General features: G+C 47.7%; 1 protein-coding gene across 1 annotated transcript; it reads left to right on the top strand.

Annotated features, from left to right (window-relative positions):
- Positions 1–732: 732 nt before the first annotated feature.
- LOC115122173 (FAS-associated factor 2-like) lies at positions 733–13,221 on the top strand. Its single transcript, XM_065019994.1, has 11 exons — positions 733–852; positions 1,562–1,630; positions 1,923–2,057; positions 2,312–2,388; positions 2,489–2,627; positions 2,912–2,997; positions 3,377–3,468; positions 4,982–5,159; positions 11,582–11,753; positions 11,892–12,035; positions 12,414–13,221. The coding sequence occupies exons 1-11, from the start codon at positions 748–750 to the stop codon at positions 12,594–12,596; spliced, it is 1,380 nt and encodes a 459-aa protein (XP_064876066.1). The 5' UTR covers positions 733–747; the 3' UTR covers positions 12,597–13,221.
- Positions 13,222–17,381: the final 4,160 nt, after the last annotated feature.

Genomic DNA, 17,381 nt, shown 5'->3' with positions numbered 1-17,381 from the left:
AGAGTTAGGATTCTCCGAGCCTCTCATTTACATCATTCACCATTTTTATTTTATTTAACTAGGCAAGTCAGTTAAGAACAAATTTGTATTTACAATGACGGGCCTACCCCGGTCAAACCCTAACGACACTGGGTCAATTGTTCGCCGCCATATGGGACTCCCAATCACGGCCGGTTTGTGATACAGCGTGGAATCGAACCAGGGTCTGTAGTGATGCCTCTAGCATGACGCCGTCATTGTAAATAAGAATTTGTTTTTAATGGACATGCCTAGTTCAATAAAGGTTACACAAATTGAGTTTGTGTTTATACTGGACCTGTAGCCCCCACCCAACCTCAACCAATCATGTCAATGATGAGCTACATTATTGCAAAATGTGAGAGGTGCACATTGACACCATATAGAGCTCATGTATTTTTCTTCTCTATGTACTATGCTTATTATCAATTTTCCGCGCATATGACAGACAGTTTGGTGCTCGGAACAGTCCTCTGGGAGCCACTGAGACAGAGCAGCGTGTATCAATCGCGCTGTTGGAATCATTACTGCCAGCACTAGGCAGGTCAAACGAACAACTCAAACGAATGAGTCATTCAGAAAAATTAATCATGACTCTCGAGTCAGTAAAAAAAAAAGACTTGATTAATGAATAAGTGAATCATGACTCTCGAGCCAGTAAAAAAAAGAGTCGAATAATGAATCAATGAATCATGACTCTCGAGTCAGCAAAAAAAAAAGAGTCGAATAATGAATCGTTCGCGAATTGCACGTCACTGTTGGCGAGGTAAGATGGCGGCGCCAGAGGAGCAGGAATTATCTCAGGCGCAGACCGAAAAACTCCTTCAATTTCAGGTAGTCAGCCTTTCTTCAGGTTTAAGTATTTATTTTTTATATAACTCCATATTAATGTATGTTTAGATATATGAAGGACATTGTTTAAAATAAAGCACGCTAATGGGTGTAAAAAACGCTTTTTTTGACAATATAATGTTGATACCCCATAGCGCCACCGCTAACGTTAGCTAACTTGCTACCGTTAACGTTATATCTAATCTAGCAACACAACAATTATGTTCTATCCTAAATATTGTCTTGAGTTGCTAGTTCGTTCCCGACAATACTCACAAAGAAACGAATCAACAAACTTAAATCAGTGTAATGTGAATTAGAAAGGACATGTTTAACTTGGTTATCTGCAGCACTTGGTTTACTTACGCCAACTAACTAGCTAAGCTAACGACAGTTGGCTGACTAGCTAGCTAGCAGTTTACTTGGTCAGCCAAGCTAACGTTACTTAGCATTTTAGCTAGAAGATGGTTTGAGAGTGAACATCAGACACACACAACTGTTAATGACACATGACAAGCAATGACTGGTTCATTCCTAGTAAGGCCCCCTCTGTCTCATCCATACCCAAGATGTGGAAATGGCCTGTAGGAAAGTAACATATTGGAAATAAATTCGGTTGAACATAACTTCACAGATTTGTCCAATCTCGTGTACACCAACCAGTGTTAGATCTGAGAATTCAGATTTTTTTTTTTTGCATTTGATTTTCCAGGACTTGACAGGTTTGGAGTCTATGGACCAATGTCGTCGTACATTAGAACAACACAATTGGAACATCGAGGTAAGAACTGTCGCCCCCAAAATACATGAATGGCTGTTTTTGATGTGGGCCTTGACGACTACATTATACACAGGTTATAATGCACCCAGTGAATCCAATAGTTCATCAGAGGTTGCACTGTTATAAATGAACTATGTGCAGTAATATATATATATATATATATCTCTATATATATCTCATGAGAAATGTTGTCTTCAATATTCTGCATGAGCTCTGCCACACGGTTTAGTCTTCTTGTGGTGTGCAGGGTGAGATCAAATGGATAATGTCCTGTGTGTGTGTGTGTTCCCAGGCTGCAGTGCAGGACAGACTGAACGAGCAGGAAGGAGTTCCCAGTGTGTTTAACCCTCCGCCCTCCAGACCCTTACAGGTCAACACAGCAGACCACAGAGTGTATAGCTATATCGTCTCCAGGCCACAACCCAGAGTACATACACACACACACATTCTGTCTCTCTGTCTCTTATGATGTTCTTCTCTTTTTGCTCTTATATGTCACCGGTAAACTGTCCTAGCATCTCAACTTTAAGGTAGAATCTGCAATATGACATTCGCATACACAGTGGCGCAACCTTCTGCTTACTAAAATCATCCAGCTGCCAGCTGTAGTTTCTCATTGAATCTTCCCACTTTTCTGACCGTCATGTCTCATCTGGTCTTTTTATTACTTTTCTCCTCCAGGGATTAATAGGATGGAGTTACTACATGATAATGTTACCTTTCAGATTGACATATTACACACTTCTGGACATATTCAGGTAATACAAAAAAAAACTGTATTTGGCCATCATCAGTTCCCCTGACGTTTCTGTATAAAGGTGACTGATTGGTTCCTCCTCCTACCTCTTTCCTAACCAGGTTTGCCCTGCGGTGGGTCAGACCAGACCCTCGTGGACGTGTCACAGACCCTGTGGGTGACGTGGTGTCCTTCATCCATAGTTTTGAAGAGAAGTACGGTCGATCGCATCCAGTGTTTTACCAGGGAACATATAGCCAGGTGTGTTACTCAGGTTCCCAAGTTTCATTCTCAATTTGGGATACTAGTACCTTGACCATCCACAACAAGTATGCTAGAACGCAGAAGAACCCCCCCCAAAAAAAAAAAAAAAAGTTGACAGACCTTACGTTTTATTTTATTGAACAACCGACTAAATGGTTTTAAGAAAGCGGATGTTCCAGAATCCATATAGGTTCTACGTGGATTGAATCGATGTGTAACTTGGTCGATAGCTGGTGGTGTTATTCAGTGAGGTGTGTGTGTTTTTGTTTTCCCCCCTCTAGGCATTGAACGATGCCAAACGTGAGCTTCGCTACTTGCTAGTTTACCTCCATGGAGAAGACCACCAGGATACAGACCAGTTCTGTCGGTAGGTCCAATAAGAAGTGATCACTTTACACGTGGTCAACATACACAGGCAACAAAATGCACAATGATACTACAATGCAATACCCAAACTCTGGAAGGCCAGGCACCGTTGGGTACTAATTGTCCTTTTTCCAGGGAGGCAAGAATCATTAGTTGGTTATCTAGTTATAATTCAGGGTCTGTTGATGATTGGTTTGAATATGGATTCGGTTGATTGGACGAAGGCATTACCATCTGTGTTTCTTTATTTGTGTCATGCTTGGTATTATTCACATGCCCTCCACTCTTCATTTTATTAGAGGTTTTCCTTAAAGTGTACTCGGTACGTCTCTCCTCTCACGGTTTATATTAATGATGCTTCTGTTTCCATCTTCCTCCAGCTCTACGTTATGTACAGAAGAGGTCCTGACCTTCCTCAACACCAGGATGCTGTTCTGGGCCTGTTCCACCAGCAGGCCTGAGGGATACAGAGGTACACAACCGTCTTCTCTTGCATTGCGTCTTCACTACCTAGATCTCCTAGAGCTGGAGATACCATTCGACAAAGAGGAACTGGCCTCGTGCTTCACTCGTTGTTGTTGCTGTAAATGAGGACGTGTTCTCAGTCAGTTTGATAGGGTTAAATTGGGTTAAAGATTTTAAAAAGTAAATCATTTGTGCTGGAACTGTGGATGATTTTCATCAGTGTCCTCTTAAGATATGAGGTGGAATCTCTTATGGATGATTTTCATCAGTGTCCTCTTAAGATATGAGGTGGAATCTCTTAGGGATGATTTTCATCAGTGTCCTCTTAAGATATGAGGTGGAATCTCTTAGGGATGATGGATGATTTTCATCAGTGTCCTCTTAAGATATGAGGTGGAATCTCTTAGGGATGATGGATGATTTTCATCAGTGTCCTCTTAAGATATGAGGTGGAATCTCTTAGGGATGATGGATGATTTTCATCAGTGTCCTCTTAAGAAATGAGGTGGAATCTCTTATGGATGATTTTCATCAGTGTCCTCTTAAGATATGAGTTGGAATCTCTTAGGGATGATGGATGATTTTCATCAGTGTCCTCTTAAGATATGAGGTGGAATCTCTTATGGATGATTTTCATCAGTGTCCTCTTAAGATATGAGGTGGAATCTCTTAGGGATGATGGATGATTTTCATCAGTGTCCTCTTAAGATATGAGGTGGAATCTCTTAGGGATGATGGATGATTTTCATCAGTGTCCTCTTAAGAAATGAGGTGGAATCTCTTAGGGATGATGGATGATTTTCATCAGTGTCCTCTTAAGATATGAGGTGGAATCTCTTAGGGATGATGGATGATTTTCATCAGTGTCCTCTTAAGATATGAGGTGGAATCTCTTAGGGATGATGGATGATTTTCATCAGTGTCCTCTTAAGATATGAGGTGGAATCTCTTAGGGATGATGGATGATTTTCATCAGTGTCCTCTTAAGAAATGAGGTGGAATCTCTTAGGGATGATGGATGATTTTCATCAGTGTCCTCTTAAGATATGAGGTGGAATCACTTAGGGATGATGGATGATTTTCATCAGTGTCCTCTTAAGATATGAGGTGGAATCTCTTAGGGATGATGGATGATTTTCATCAGTGTCCTCTTAAGAAATGAGGTGGAATCTCTTAGGGATGATGGATGATTTTCATCAGTGTCCTCTTAAGATATGAGTTGGAATCTCTTAGGGATGATGGATGATTTTCATCAGTGTCCTCTTAAGATATGAGTTGGAATCTCTTAGGGATGATGGATGATTTTCATCAGTGTCCTCTTAAGATATGAGGTGGAATCACTTAGGGATGATGGATGATTTTCATCAGTGTCCTCTTAAGAAATGAGTTGGAATCTCTTAGGGATGATGGATGATTTTCATCAGTGTCCTCTTAAGATATGAGTTGGAATCTCTTAGGGATGATGGATGATTTTGGTGTTTGGTGTGTTTGTTTTTTCCCCCTGTGTGTCTGTACCTCAGTGTCCCAGGCGCTGCGTGAGAACACTTACCCGTTCCTGGCCATGATCATGTTGAAGGACCGTAAGATGACGGTGGTGGGACGTCTGGAGGGGCTCATCCAATCAGAGGACCTCCTCAACCAGCTCACCTTCATCATGGAGGCCAACCAGACCTACCTGATGTCGGAACGCTTGGAACGGTAAGGCACTGATCCTAACTGATGTCTGAACGGTGAGGGACTGACATTAACTGATGTCTGAACGGTGAGGGACTGACATTAACTGATGTCTGAACGGTGAGGGACTGATCCTACCTGGTGTCTGAACGGTGAGGGACTGATCCTACCTGGTGTCTGAACGGTGAGGGACTGATCCTACCTGGTGTCTGAACGGTGAGGGACTGATCCTACCTGGTGTCTGAACGGTGAGGGACTGATCCTACCTGGTGTCTGAACGGTGAGGGACTGATCCTACCTGGTGTCTGAACGGTGAGGGACTGATCCTACCTGGTGTCTGAACGGTGAGGGACTGATCCTACCTGGTGTCTGAACGGTGAGGGACTGATCCTACCTGGTGTCTGAACGGTGAGGGACTGATCCTACCTGGTGTCTGAACGGTGAGGGACTGATCCTACCTGGTGTCTGAACGGTGAGGGACTGATCCTACCTGACGTCTGAACGGTGAGGGACTGATCCTACCTGACGTCTGAACGGTGAGGGACTGATCCTACCTGACGTCTGAACGGTGAGGGACTGATCCTACCTGGTGTCTGAACGGTGAGGGACTGATCCTACCTGGTGTCTGAACGGTGAGGGACTGATCCTACCTGGTGTCTGAACGGTGAGGGACTGATCCTACCTGGTGTCTGAACGGTGAGGGACTGATCCTACCTGGTGTCTGAATGGTGAGGGACTGATCCTACCTGGTGTCTGAACGGTGAGGGACTGATCCTACCTGGTGTCTGAACGGTGAGGGACTGATCCTACCTGACGTCTGAACGGTGAGGGACTGATCCTACCTGGTGTCTGAACGGTGAGGGACTGACATTAACTGATGTCTGAACGGTGAGGGACTGACATTAACTGATGTCTGAACGGTGAGGGACTGATCCTAACTGATGTCTGAACGGTGAGGGACTGACATTAACTGATGTCTGAACGGTAAGGGACTGATCCTACCTGACGTCTGAACGGTGAAGGACTGATCCTACCTGGTGTCTGAACGGTGAGGGACTGATCCTACCTGGTGTCTGAACGGTGAGGGACTGATCCTACCTGATGTCTGAACGGTAAGGGACTGATCCTACCTGATGTCTGAACGGTGAGGGACTGACATTAACTGATGTCTGAACGGTGAGGGACTGACATTAACTGATGTCTGAACGGTGAGGGACTGACATTAACTGATGTCTGAACGGTGAGGGACTGACATTAACTGATGTCTGAACGGTGAGGGACTGACATTAACTGATGTCTGAACGGTGAGGGACTGACATTAACTGATGTCTGAACGGTGAGGGACTGATCCTAACTGATGTCTGAAAGGTGAGGGACTGATCCTAACTGATGTCTGAATGGTGAGGGACTGACATTAACTGATGTCTGAACGGTGAGGGACTGATCCTACCTGGTGTCTGAACGGTGAGGGACTAATCCTACCTGATGTCTGAACGGTGAGGGACTGATCCTACCTGGTGTCTGAACGGTGAGGGACTGATCCTACCTGGTGTCTGAACGGTGAGGGACTGATCCAAACTGGTGTCTGAACGGTGAGGGACTGATCCTACCTGATGTCTGAACGGTGAGGGACTGATCCTAACTGATGTCTAAACGGTGAGGGACTGATCCTACCTGGTGTCTGAACGGTGAGGGACTGATCCTACCTGGTGTCTGAACGGTGAGGGACTGACATTAACTGATGTCTGAACGGTGAGGGACTGACATTAACTGATGTCTGAACGGTGAGGGACTGATCCTACCTGGTGTCTGAACGGTGAGGGACTGATCCTACCTGGTGTCTGAACGGTGAGGGACTGATCCTACCTGGTGTCTGAACGGTGAGGGACTGATCCTACCTGGTGTCTGAACGGTGAGGGACTGATCCTACCTGGTGTCTGAACGGTGAGGGACTGATCCTACCTGGCGTCTGAACGGTGAGGGACTGACATTAACTGATGTCTGAACGGTGAGGGACTGATCCTACCTGGTGTCTGAACGGTGAGGGACTGATCCTAACTGATGTCTGAACGGTGAGGGACTGACATTAACTGATGTCTGAACGGTGAGGGACTGATCCTAACTGATGTCTGAACGGTGAGGGACTGACATTAACTGATGTCTGAACGGTGAGGGACTGATCCTAACTGATGTCTGAAAGGTGAGGGACTGATCCTAACTGATGTCTGAATGGTGAGGGACTGACATTAACTGATGTCTGAACGGTGAGGGACTGATCCTACCTGGTGTCTGAACGGTGAGGGACTGATCCTACCTGGTGTCTGAACGGTGAGGGACTGATCCTACCTGGTGTCTGAACGGTGAGGGACTGATCCTTAACTGATGTCTGAACGGTGAGGGACTGATCCTACCTGGTGTCTGAACGGTGAGGGACTGATCCTACCTGGTGTCTGAACGGTGAGGGACTGATCCTACCTGGTGTCTGAACGGTGAGGGACTGATCCTACCTGGTGTCTGAACGGTGAGGGACTGATCCTACCTGGTGTCTGAACGGTGAGGACTGATCCTACCTGGTGTCTGAACGGTGAGGGACTGATCCTGAACGGTGAGGGACCTGGTGTCTGAACGGTGAGGGACTGATCCTACCTGGTGTCTGAACGGTGAGGGACTGATCCTACCTGGTGTCTGAACGGTGAGGGACTGATCCTACCTGATGTCTGAACGGTGAGGGACTGATCCTACCTGGTGTCTGAACGGTGAGGGACTGATCCTACCTGGTGTCTGAACGGTGAGGGACTGATCCTACCTGGTGTCTGAACGGTGAGGGACTGATCCTACCTGGTGTCTGAACGGTGAGGGACTGACATTAACTGATGTCTGAACGGTGAGGGACTGATCCTAACTGGTGTCTGAACGGTGAGGGACTGATCCTACCTGGTGTCTGAACAGTGAGGGACTGATCCTACCTGGTGTCTGAACGGTGAGGGACTGATCCTACCTGGTGTCTGAACGGTGAGGGACTGATCCTACCTGGTGTCTGAACGGTGAGGGACTGATCCTACCTGGTGTCTGAACGGTGAGGGACTGATCCTACCTGGTGTCTGAACGGTGAGGGACTGATCCTACCTGATGTCTGAACGGTGAGGGACTGATCCTACCTGGTGTCTGAACGGTGAGGGACTGATCCTACCTGGTGTCTGAACGGTGAGGGACTGATCCTACCTGGTGTCTGAACGGTGAGGGACTGATCCTACCTGGTGTCTGAACGGTGAGGGACTGATCCTACCTGGTGTCTGAACGGTGAGGGACTGACATTAACTGATGTCTGAACGGTGAGGGACTGATCCTACCTGACGTCTGAACGGTGAGGGACTGATCCTACCTGGTGTCTGAACGGTAACGGACTGATCCTACCTGGTGTCTGAACGGTGAGGGACTGACATTAACTGATGTCTGAACGGTGAGGGACTGACATTAACTGATGTCTGAACGGTGAGGGACTGACATTAACTGAAGTCTGAACGGTAACGGACTGATCCTTCCTGATGTCTGAACGGTGAGGGACTGATCCTACCTGGTGTCTGAACGGTGAGGGACTGATCCTACCTGATGTCTGAACGGTGAGGGACTGATCCTACCTGGTGTCTGAACGGTGAGGGACTGACATTAACTGATGTCTGAACGGTGAGGGACTGATCCTACCTGGTGTCTGAACGGTGAGGGACTGACATTAACTGATGTCTGAACGGTGAGGGACTGACATTAACTGATGTCTGAACGGTGAGGGACTGACATTAACTGATGTCTGAACGGTGAGGGACTGACATTAACTGATGTCTGAACGGTGAGGGACTGACATTAACTGATGTCTGAACGGTGAGGGACTGACATTAACTGATGTCTGAACGGTGAGGGACTGACATTAACTGATGTCTGAACGGTGAGGGACTGACATTAACTGATGTCTGAACGGTGAGGGACTGACATTAACTGAAGTCTGAACGGTGAGGGACTGACATTAACTGATGTCTGAACGGTGAGGGACTGACATTAACTGATGTCTGAACGGTGAGGGACTGACATTAACTGACTGCCGATCTGGGTTTTCAATACCTTAAAATGTGCTCCAGTGGTCTCTGTGCCTGTACAAGCCCAACACATCTGGCGCGCCAGACAAACTCAAACAAAAGTATGGGAAATTGTTTTCTTGTATTTGAAACCCACATATGATTATTTTACGATTATGAAAAACACAAATGTGGAGATTGTCTCTGGTCTTAGAGATGTGGTGTAGTGATGTCTGTCTCTGGTCCTGGAGATGTGGTGTGGTGAGGTCAGTCTCTGGTCCTGGAGATGTGGTGTGGTCTGTCTCTGGTCCCGGAGATGTGGTGTGGTGAGGTCTGTCTCTGGTCCTGGAGATGTGGTGTGGTGAGGTCTGTCTCTGGTCCCGGAGATGTGGTGTGGTGAGGTCTGTCTCTGGTCCTGGAGATGTGGTGAGGTCTGTCTCTGGTCCTGGAGATGTGGTGTGGTGAGGTCTGTCTCTGGTCCTGGAGATGTGGTGTGGTGAGGTCTGTCTCTGGTCCTGGAGATGTGGTGTGGTGAGGTCTGTCTCTGGTCCTGGAGATGTGGTGTGGTCTGTCTCTGGTCCCGGAGATGTGGTGTGGTGAGGTCTGTCTCTGGTCCTGGAGATGTGGTGTAGTGATGTCTCCCATACGTCTGTCTCTGGTCCTGGAGATGTGATGTGGTGAGGTCTGTCTCTGGTCCTGGAGATGTGGTGTGGTGAGGTCTGTCTCTGGTCCTGGAGATGTGGTGTGGTGAGGTCTGTCTCTGGTCTTGGAGATGTGGTGTGGTGAGGTCTGTCTCTGGTCCTGGAGATCTCCCATACGTCTGTCTCTGGTCCCGGAGATGTGGTGAGGTCTGTCTCTGGTCCTGGAGATGTGGTGTGGTGAGGTCTGTCTCTGGTCCTGGAGATGTGGTGTGGTGAGGTCTGTCTCTGGTCCCAGAGATGTGGTGTGGTGAGGTCTGTCTCTGGTCCCGGAGATGTGGTGTGGTGAGGTCTGTCTCTGGTCCTGGAGATGTGGTGTGGTGTGTTGAGGTCTGTCTCTGGTCCTGGAGATGTGGTCTGTCTTTGGTCCCGGAGATGTGGTGAGGTCTGTCTCTGGTCCTGGAGATGTGGTGAGGTCTGTCTCTGGTCCCGGAGGTGTGGTGAGGTCTGTCTCTGGTCCCGGAGATGTGGTGTGGTGAGGTCTGTCTCTGGTCCCGGAGATGTGGTGTGGTGAGGTCTGTCTCTGGTCCCGGAGATGTGGTGTGGTGAGGTCTGTCTCTGGTCCTGGAGATGTGGTGTGGTGAGGTCTGTCTCTGGTCCTGGAGATGTGGTGTAGTGATGTCTCCCATACGTCTGTCTCTGGTCCTGGAGATGTGATGTGGTGAGGTCTGTCTCTGGTCCCGGAGGTGTGGTGAGGTCTGTCTCTGGTCCCGGAGATGTGGTGTGGTGAGGTCTGTCTCTGGTCCCGGAGATGTGGTGTGGTGAGGTCTGTCTCTGGTCCCGGAGATGTGGTGTGGTGAGGTCTGTCTCTGGTCTCGGAGATGTGGTGAGGTCTGTCTCTGGTCCTGGAGATGTGGTGTGGTGAGGTCTGTCTCTGGTCCCGGAGATGTGGTGTGGTGAGGTCTGTCTCTGGTCCGGAGATGTGGTGTGGTGAGGTCTGTCTCTGGTCCTGGAGATGTGGTGTGGTGAGGTCTGTCTCTGGTCCCGGAGATGTGGTGTGGTGAGGTCTGTCTCTGGTCCCGGAGATGTGGTGTGGTGAGGTCTGTCTCTGGTCCTGGAGATGTGGTGTAGTGATGTCTGTCTCTGGTCCTGGAGATGTGGTGTGGTGAGGTCAGTCTCTGGTCCTGGAGATGTGGTGTGGTCTGTCTCTGGTCCCGGAGATGTGGTGTGGTGAGGTCTGTCTCTGGTCCCGGAGATGTGGTGTGGTGAGGTCTGTCTCTGGTCCCGGAGATGTGGTGTGGTGAGGTCTGTCTCTGGTCCCGGAGATGTGGTGTGGTGAGGTCTGTCTCTGGTCCTGGAGATGTGGTGTGGTGAGGTCTGTCTCTGGTCCTGGAGATGTGGTCTGTCTTTGGTCCCGGAGATGTGGTGTGGTGAGGTCTGTCTCTGGTCCCGGAGATGTGGTGAGGTCTGTCTCTGGTCCCGGAGATGTGGTGTGGTGAGGTCTGTCTCTGGTCCCGGAGATGTGGTGTGGTGAGGTCTGTCTCTGGTCCCGGAGATGGGGTGTGGTGAGGTCTGTCTCTGGTCCCGGAGGTGTGGTGTGGTGAGGTCTGTCTCTGGTCCCGGAGGTGTGGTGTGGTGTGGTGTGGTGAGGTCTGTCTCTGGTCCTGGAGATGTGGTGTGGTGTGGTCTGTCTCTGGTCCCGGAGATGGAGGTTAATTGAACGTGTCTGTGTGTGTTCCAGGGAGGAGAGGAACCAGACGCAGGTGTTGCGGGCGCAGCAGGACGAGGCCTACCTGGAGTCGCTGAGAGCCGACCAGGAGAAGGACCGAAGGAAGAGGGAGGAGCAGGAGAAGGTCCAGGCGGAGGAGGAGAAGGTCCGGCAGACCGTCCTGGCCGAGGAGAGGAGGAGGAGGGTGAGAACGAGGAGTCTTTTATACTCTCTGTCCTCTCTTGCTCTGCCTACATTAAAACCGTTCCTTATCTTGGTTCTATGTTATTTAATAATTAGTTGTTGCCAGTTTGACTGTGGCTAACAAATTCTGTGTTTTTAGACGTTGGAGGAAGAGAAGGAGCTTAAGTCAGAATGTCTTCCCCCGGAACCCCCAGCAGACGACCCTGACAGCGTCAAAATCGTTTTCAAACTGCCTAACGACACCAGAGTGGAGAGGCGGTTCCTCTTCCAGCAGTCTCTGACGGTACGAACACGCCTCTGCTCTAGTCAACTTACAGCATTTGCATTTTAACCGGCCTGGTGTTTACCAGTGGAGGCTCGACTCCCAATTCTACACAATCAAACTTTTACAGTTTGATTTAACTGCCCTGGTATATATATATTTTTTTATTTTACCTTTATTTAACCAGGCAAGTCGGTTAAGAACAAATTCTTATTTTCAATAACGGCCTGGGAACAGTGGGTTAACTGCCTGTTCAGGGGCAGAACGACAGATTTGTACCTTGTCAGCTCGGGGGTTTGAACTTGCAACCTTTCGGTTACTAGTCCAACACTCTAACCACTAGGAACGTATGGTCTTGACAACAAAAAAGAGTACCCATCTCTCCCTCTGTTTCTCCAGGTAATATACGACTTCCTGTTCTCCTTGAAGGAGACCCCGGAGAAATTCCAGATAGTTACCAACTTCCCCCGCCGGGTTCTGCCCTGCCTTCCCACGGAGGAGCAGCCCAACCCCCCCAGCCTCAAAGAGGCCGGCCTCAGCCGTTCCGAGGTCCTCTTTGTTCAGGACCTCACAGAAGATTGACACCTACCTAACCTTCTCCTCAACCTCCAACATGAGGAAAATAACTTGTCTTTTTCCTTGTTTCTTCACACATTTTTGGGGGTTTTTTGTTTTTGTTTAAATGGCCGTTGTGCAAAACAAGGGATCACTGTCTGAAATAACAAAAACAAAAAAAAACTCTTTTAACACAAAATAATTTAGCCCTGCTCTATCCCCTGGCCGTCTTGTCCACCATGATACCTCCTCCTCCAGTTAAATGTGGTTATGTTTAAAAGGAGAGCAATGTGAACTACCCTTCCTGTACATACATTACATATTTAAAGAACAAGGCTGAAAAAGCACTACTTTTTTTTTTTAATTATTATTTTTTAAATATTCAATCAAAGTTGACTCTATAATGTAATTGTCTTGAAACGACCAAACAAGCGAGGGGGTTGAGTTTCCGTACCGCCTGCCGTTTAGAACGACAACCCAGTTCAACAAGAAGAGGGCCACAGCTTTCACACGTGGCTTTTACCTATCTCTAGTATAACAGTCTGCCTGTGGTGACTCATAGATGCCTATTTCTCCTGTAACATCGGAATGGGCTGGTCATGTTTAAGATGTCATTTTCCAACAACTATAAATTAAACATTTTTAAAATGTTGTGGTGGTTTTGATTTTGAAGTGGCTGTCAGTGCTCTGTTCCCATCTCCGGCATTCTTAGTCTAATACATCTCAGCCTTCCTACCAGCCCACAGAAACTCTGCTAATCTTGAAGTCATGTCAGTTTTAATATTTTTTTTGTAGGTACGCTATAAATACAAAAGTATGTGTACACCCCTTCAAATTGGATTTGCTGATCTGTGTTTCAAATCAAGCACACAGCCATGCAATCTCCATAGACAAACATTGGCAGTAGAATGGCCTTTACTGAAGAGTGACTTTCAACGTGGTACCGTCATATGATACCACCTTTACGACAAGTCAGTTTGTCAAATTACTGCCCTGTTAAAGCTGCCCTGGTCAACTGTAAGTGCTGTTATTGTGAAGTGGAAATAATGGCTTAGCTGTGAAGTGGAATCGTCTAGGAGCAACAACGGCTCAGCTGTGAAGTGGTTGGCCACACAAGCTCACAGAGTGTGATGGCCAAGTGTGTAAACATTGTCTGTCCTCGGTTGCAACACTCACTACTGAGTTCCAAACTGCATCTGGAAGCAACGTCAGTACAATAATTGTTAGTGGGGAAGTTCATGAAATGGGTTTCTGTGGCAGAGCAGCCGCACACAAGCTTAAGATCACAATGCCAAGCGTCTGCTGGAGTGGTGTGAAGTTCGCCACCATTGGACTCTGGAGAAGTGGAAACACGTTCTCTGGAGTGATGAATCACACTTCACCATCTGGCAGTCCGACGGACAAATCTGGGTTTGGTGGATGCCAGGAGAACGTTACCTGCCCCAATGCGTAGTGCCAACTGTAATGTTTGGTGGAGGAGGAATAATGGTCTGCGGCTGTTTTTCATGGTTCGGGCCCCTTAGTTCCAGTGAAGGTGCATCTTAATGCTACAGAACACAATGACATTCTAGAAGATTCTGTGCTTCCAACTTTGTGGCAACAGTTTGGGGAAGGCCCTTTCCTGTTTCAGCATGACAATGCCCCTGTGCACAAAGCGAGGTCCATACAGAATTAGTTTGTTCGAGATCAGTGTGGAATAACTTCTGTATACTTCTGGCCCTTCTTTGGACACTGCTAACAAACCTCCAATTGAGCTTCAACGCCATACAACACTCCTTCCGTGGCCTCCAACTAAAACCAAATGCATGCTCTTCAACTGATCGCTGCCCACACCCGCCCGCCCGTCCAGCATCATTACTCTGGACGGTTCTGACCTAAAATATGTGGATAACTATAAATACCTAGGTGTCTGGCTAGACTGTAAACTCTCCTTCCAGACTCACATTAAGCATCTCCAATCCAAAATGAAATCTAGAATTGGCTTCCTATTTCTCAACTAAGCCTCCTTCACTCATTCTGCCAAACTTACCCTCGTAAAACTGACTATCCGACCGATCCTCGACCTCGGCGATGTAATTTACAAAATAGCCTCCAACACTACTCAGCAAATTGGATGCAGTCTATCACAGTGCAATCCATTTTGTCATCAAAGCCCCATACACTACCCACCTCTGCGACCTGTACACTCTCATTGGTTGGCCCTCGCTTCATACTCGTCATCTCCCGTCTGGATTACTGCAACTCGCTGTTGGCTGGGCTCCCTGCCTGTGCCATTAAACCCCTACAACTCATCCAGAACGCCGCAGCCCGTCTGGTGTTCAACCTTCCCAAGTTCTCTCACGTCACCCGGCTCCTCCGCTCTCTCCACTGGCTTCCAGTTGAAGCTCGCATCCGCTACAAGACCATGGTGCTTGCCTACGGAGCTGTGAGGGGAACGGCACCTCAGTACCTCCAGGCTCTGATCAGGCCCTACACCCAAACAAGGGCACTGCGTTCATCCACCTCTGGCCTGCTCGCCTCCCTACCACTGAGGAAGTACAGTCCCCGCGCAGCCCAGTCAAAACTGTTCGCTGCTCTGGCCCCCCAATGGTGGAACAAACTCCCTCACGACGCCAGGACAGCGGAGTCAATCACCACCTTCCGGAGACACCTGAAACCCCACCTCTTTCAGGAATACCTAGGATAGGATAAAGTAATCCTTCTCACCCCCCCTTAAAAGATTTAGATGCACTATTGTAAAGTGGCTGTTCCACTGGATGTCTTAAGGTGAACGCACCAATTTGTAAGTCGCTCTGGATAAGAGCGTCTGCTAAATGACTTAAATGTAAATGTAAATGTCGCCAAACCCACTGGCTCCAGGTCATCTATAAGTCTTTGCTAGGTAAAGCCCCACCTTATCTCAGCTCACTGGTCACCATAGCAGCGCCCACCTGCAGCACGCGCTCCAGCAGGTATATTTCTCTGGTCATCCCCAAAGCCAACACTTCCTTTGGCCGCCTTTCCTTCCAGTTCTCTGCTGTCAATGACTGGAACAAATTGCCAAAATCTCTGAGGCTGGAGTCTTATATCTCCCTCTCTAACTTTAAGCATCAGCTGTCAGAGTAGCTTACTGATACCTGTACCTCATCCCCATATTATTACTTACCCTCTTGCTCTTTTGCACCCCAGTATCTCTACTTGCACATCATCATCTGCACATCTATCACTCCAGTAATAATGCTACATTGTAATTATGTTCACCTCTAGGGCCTATTTATTGCCTACCTCCCTACTCTTCTACATTTGCACACACTGAACATAGATTTTTCAATTTTTTCTATTGTGTTATTGACTGTACGTTTGTTTACTCCATGTGTAACTGTGTTGTGTCGCACTGCTTTGCTTTATCTTGGCCAGGTCGCAGTTGTAAATGAGAACTTGTTCTCAACTGGCCTACCTGGTTAAATAAAAGGTGACATTTATTTTTTAAAGAACTTGACTGGCCTGCACAGAGCCCTGACCTCAATCCCATCTAGCACCTTTGGGAATACAGACTACGAGCCAGGCCTAATCGCCCAACACCAGTGACCGACCTCACTAATGCTCGTATGGCTGAATGGCAGCAAGTCCCTGCAGCAATGTTCCAACATCTAGTGGAAAGCCTTCCCAGAAGAGTGGAGGCTGTTATAGCAGCAATGTTCCAACATCTAGTGGAAATCCTTCCCAGAAGAGTGGAGGCTGTTATAGCAGCAATGTTCCAACATCTAGTGGAAAGCCTTCCCAGAAGAGTGGAGGCTGTTATAGCAACAATGTTCCAACATCTAGTGGAAAGCCTTCCCAGAAGAGAGGAGGCTGTTATAGCAGCAATGTTCCAACATCTAGTGGAAAGCCTTCCCAGAAGAGTGGAGGCTGTTATAGCAGCAATGTTCCAACATCTAGTGGAAAGCCTTCCCAGAAGAGTAGAGGCTGTTATAGCAGCAATGTTCCAACATCTAGTGGAAAGCCTTCCCAGAAGAGTGGAGGCTGTTATAGCAGCAATGTTCCAACATCTAGTGGAAAGCCTTCCCAGAAGAGTGGAGGCTGCTATAGCAGCAATGTTCCAACATCTAGTGGAAAGCCTTCCCAGAAGAGTGGAGGCTGTTATAGCAGCAATGTTCCAACATCTAGTGGAAAGCCTTCCCAGAAGAGTGGAGGCTGTTATAGCAGTAATGTTCCAACATCTAGTGGAAAGCATTCCCAGAAGAGTGGAGGCTGTTATAGCAGCAATGTTCCAACATCTAGTGGAAAGCCTTCCCAGAAGAGTGGAGGCTGTTATAGCAGGGGAGGGAAGGGGGGCAACTCCATATTAATGCCCATGATTTTGAAATTAGATGTTCAACAAGCAAGTGTCCACATACTTTTGCTCATGTAGTGTCTGTAGGAAACAAACATATTATGCTAACCTATTAGTAAATGTTTCATAGAATACTAGTTGGCTGTGAAGAAAGTTTGTGTTTTTTTGCCATCCTAGGTTCATCCTGATCTCACAAGATCACATTCCCTCGGGCTCCGGTCAAAAGTAGTGCACTATATAGGGAACAGGGTTCTATAGGGCTCTGGTCTAAAGTAGCGCACTATATAGGGGACAGGGTTCCATAGGGCTCTGGTCTAAAGTAGTGCACTATATAGGGAACAGGGTTCTATAGGGCTCTGGTCTAAAGTAGCGCACTATATAGGGGACAGGGTTCCATAGGGCTCTGGTCTAAAGTAGTGCACTATATAGGGAACAGGGTTCCATAGGGCTCTGGTCTAAAGTAGTGCACTATATAGGGAACAGGGTTCCATAGGGCTCTG

Source organism: Oncorhynchus nerka, linkage group LG6, assembly GCF_034236695.1.
Source record: "Oncorhynchus nerka isolate Pitt River linkage group LG6, Oner_Uvic_2.0, whole genome shotgun sequence".
Taxonomy (NCBI): domain Eukaryota; kingdom Metazoa; phylum Chordata; class Actinopteri; order Salmoniformes; family Salmonidae; genus Oncorhynchus; species Oncorhynchus nerka.
Note: the sequence above shows the minus strand (reverse complement) of the source record. Positions and strands in the feature narration are given on the sequence as shown.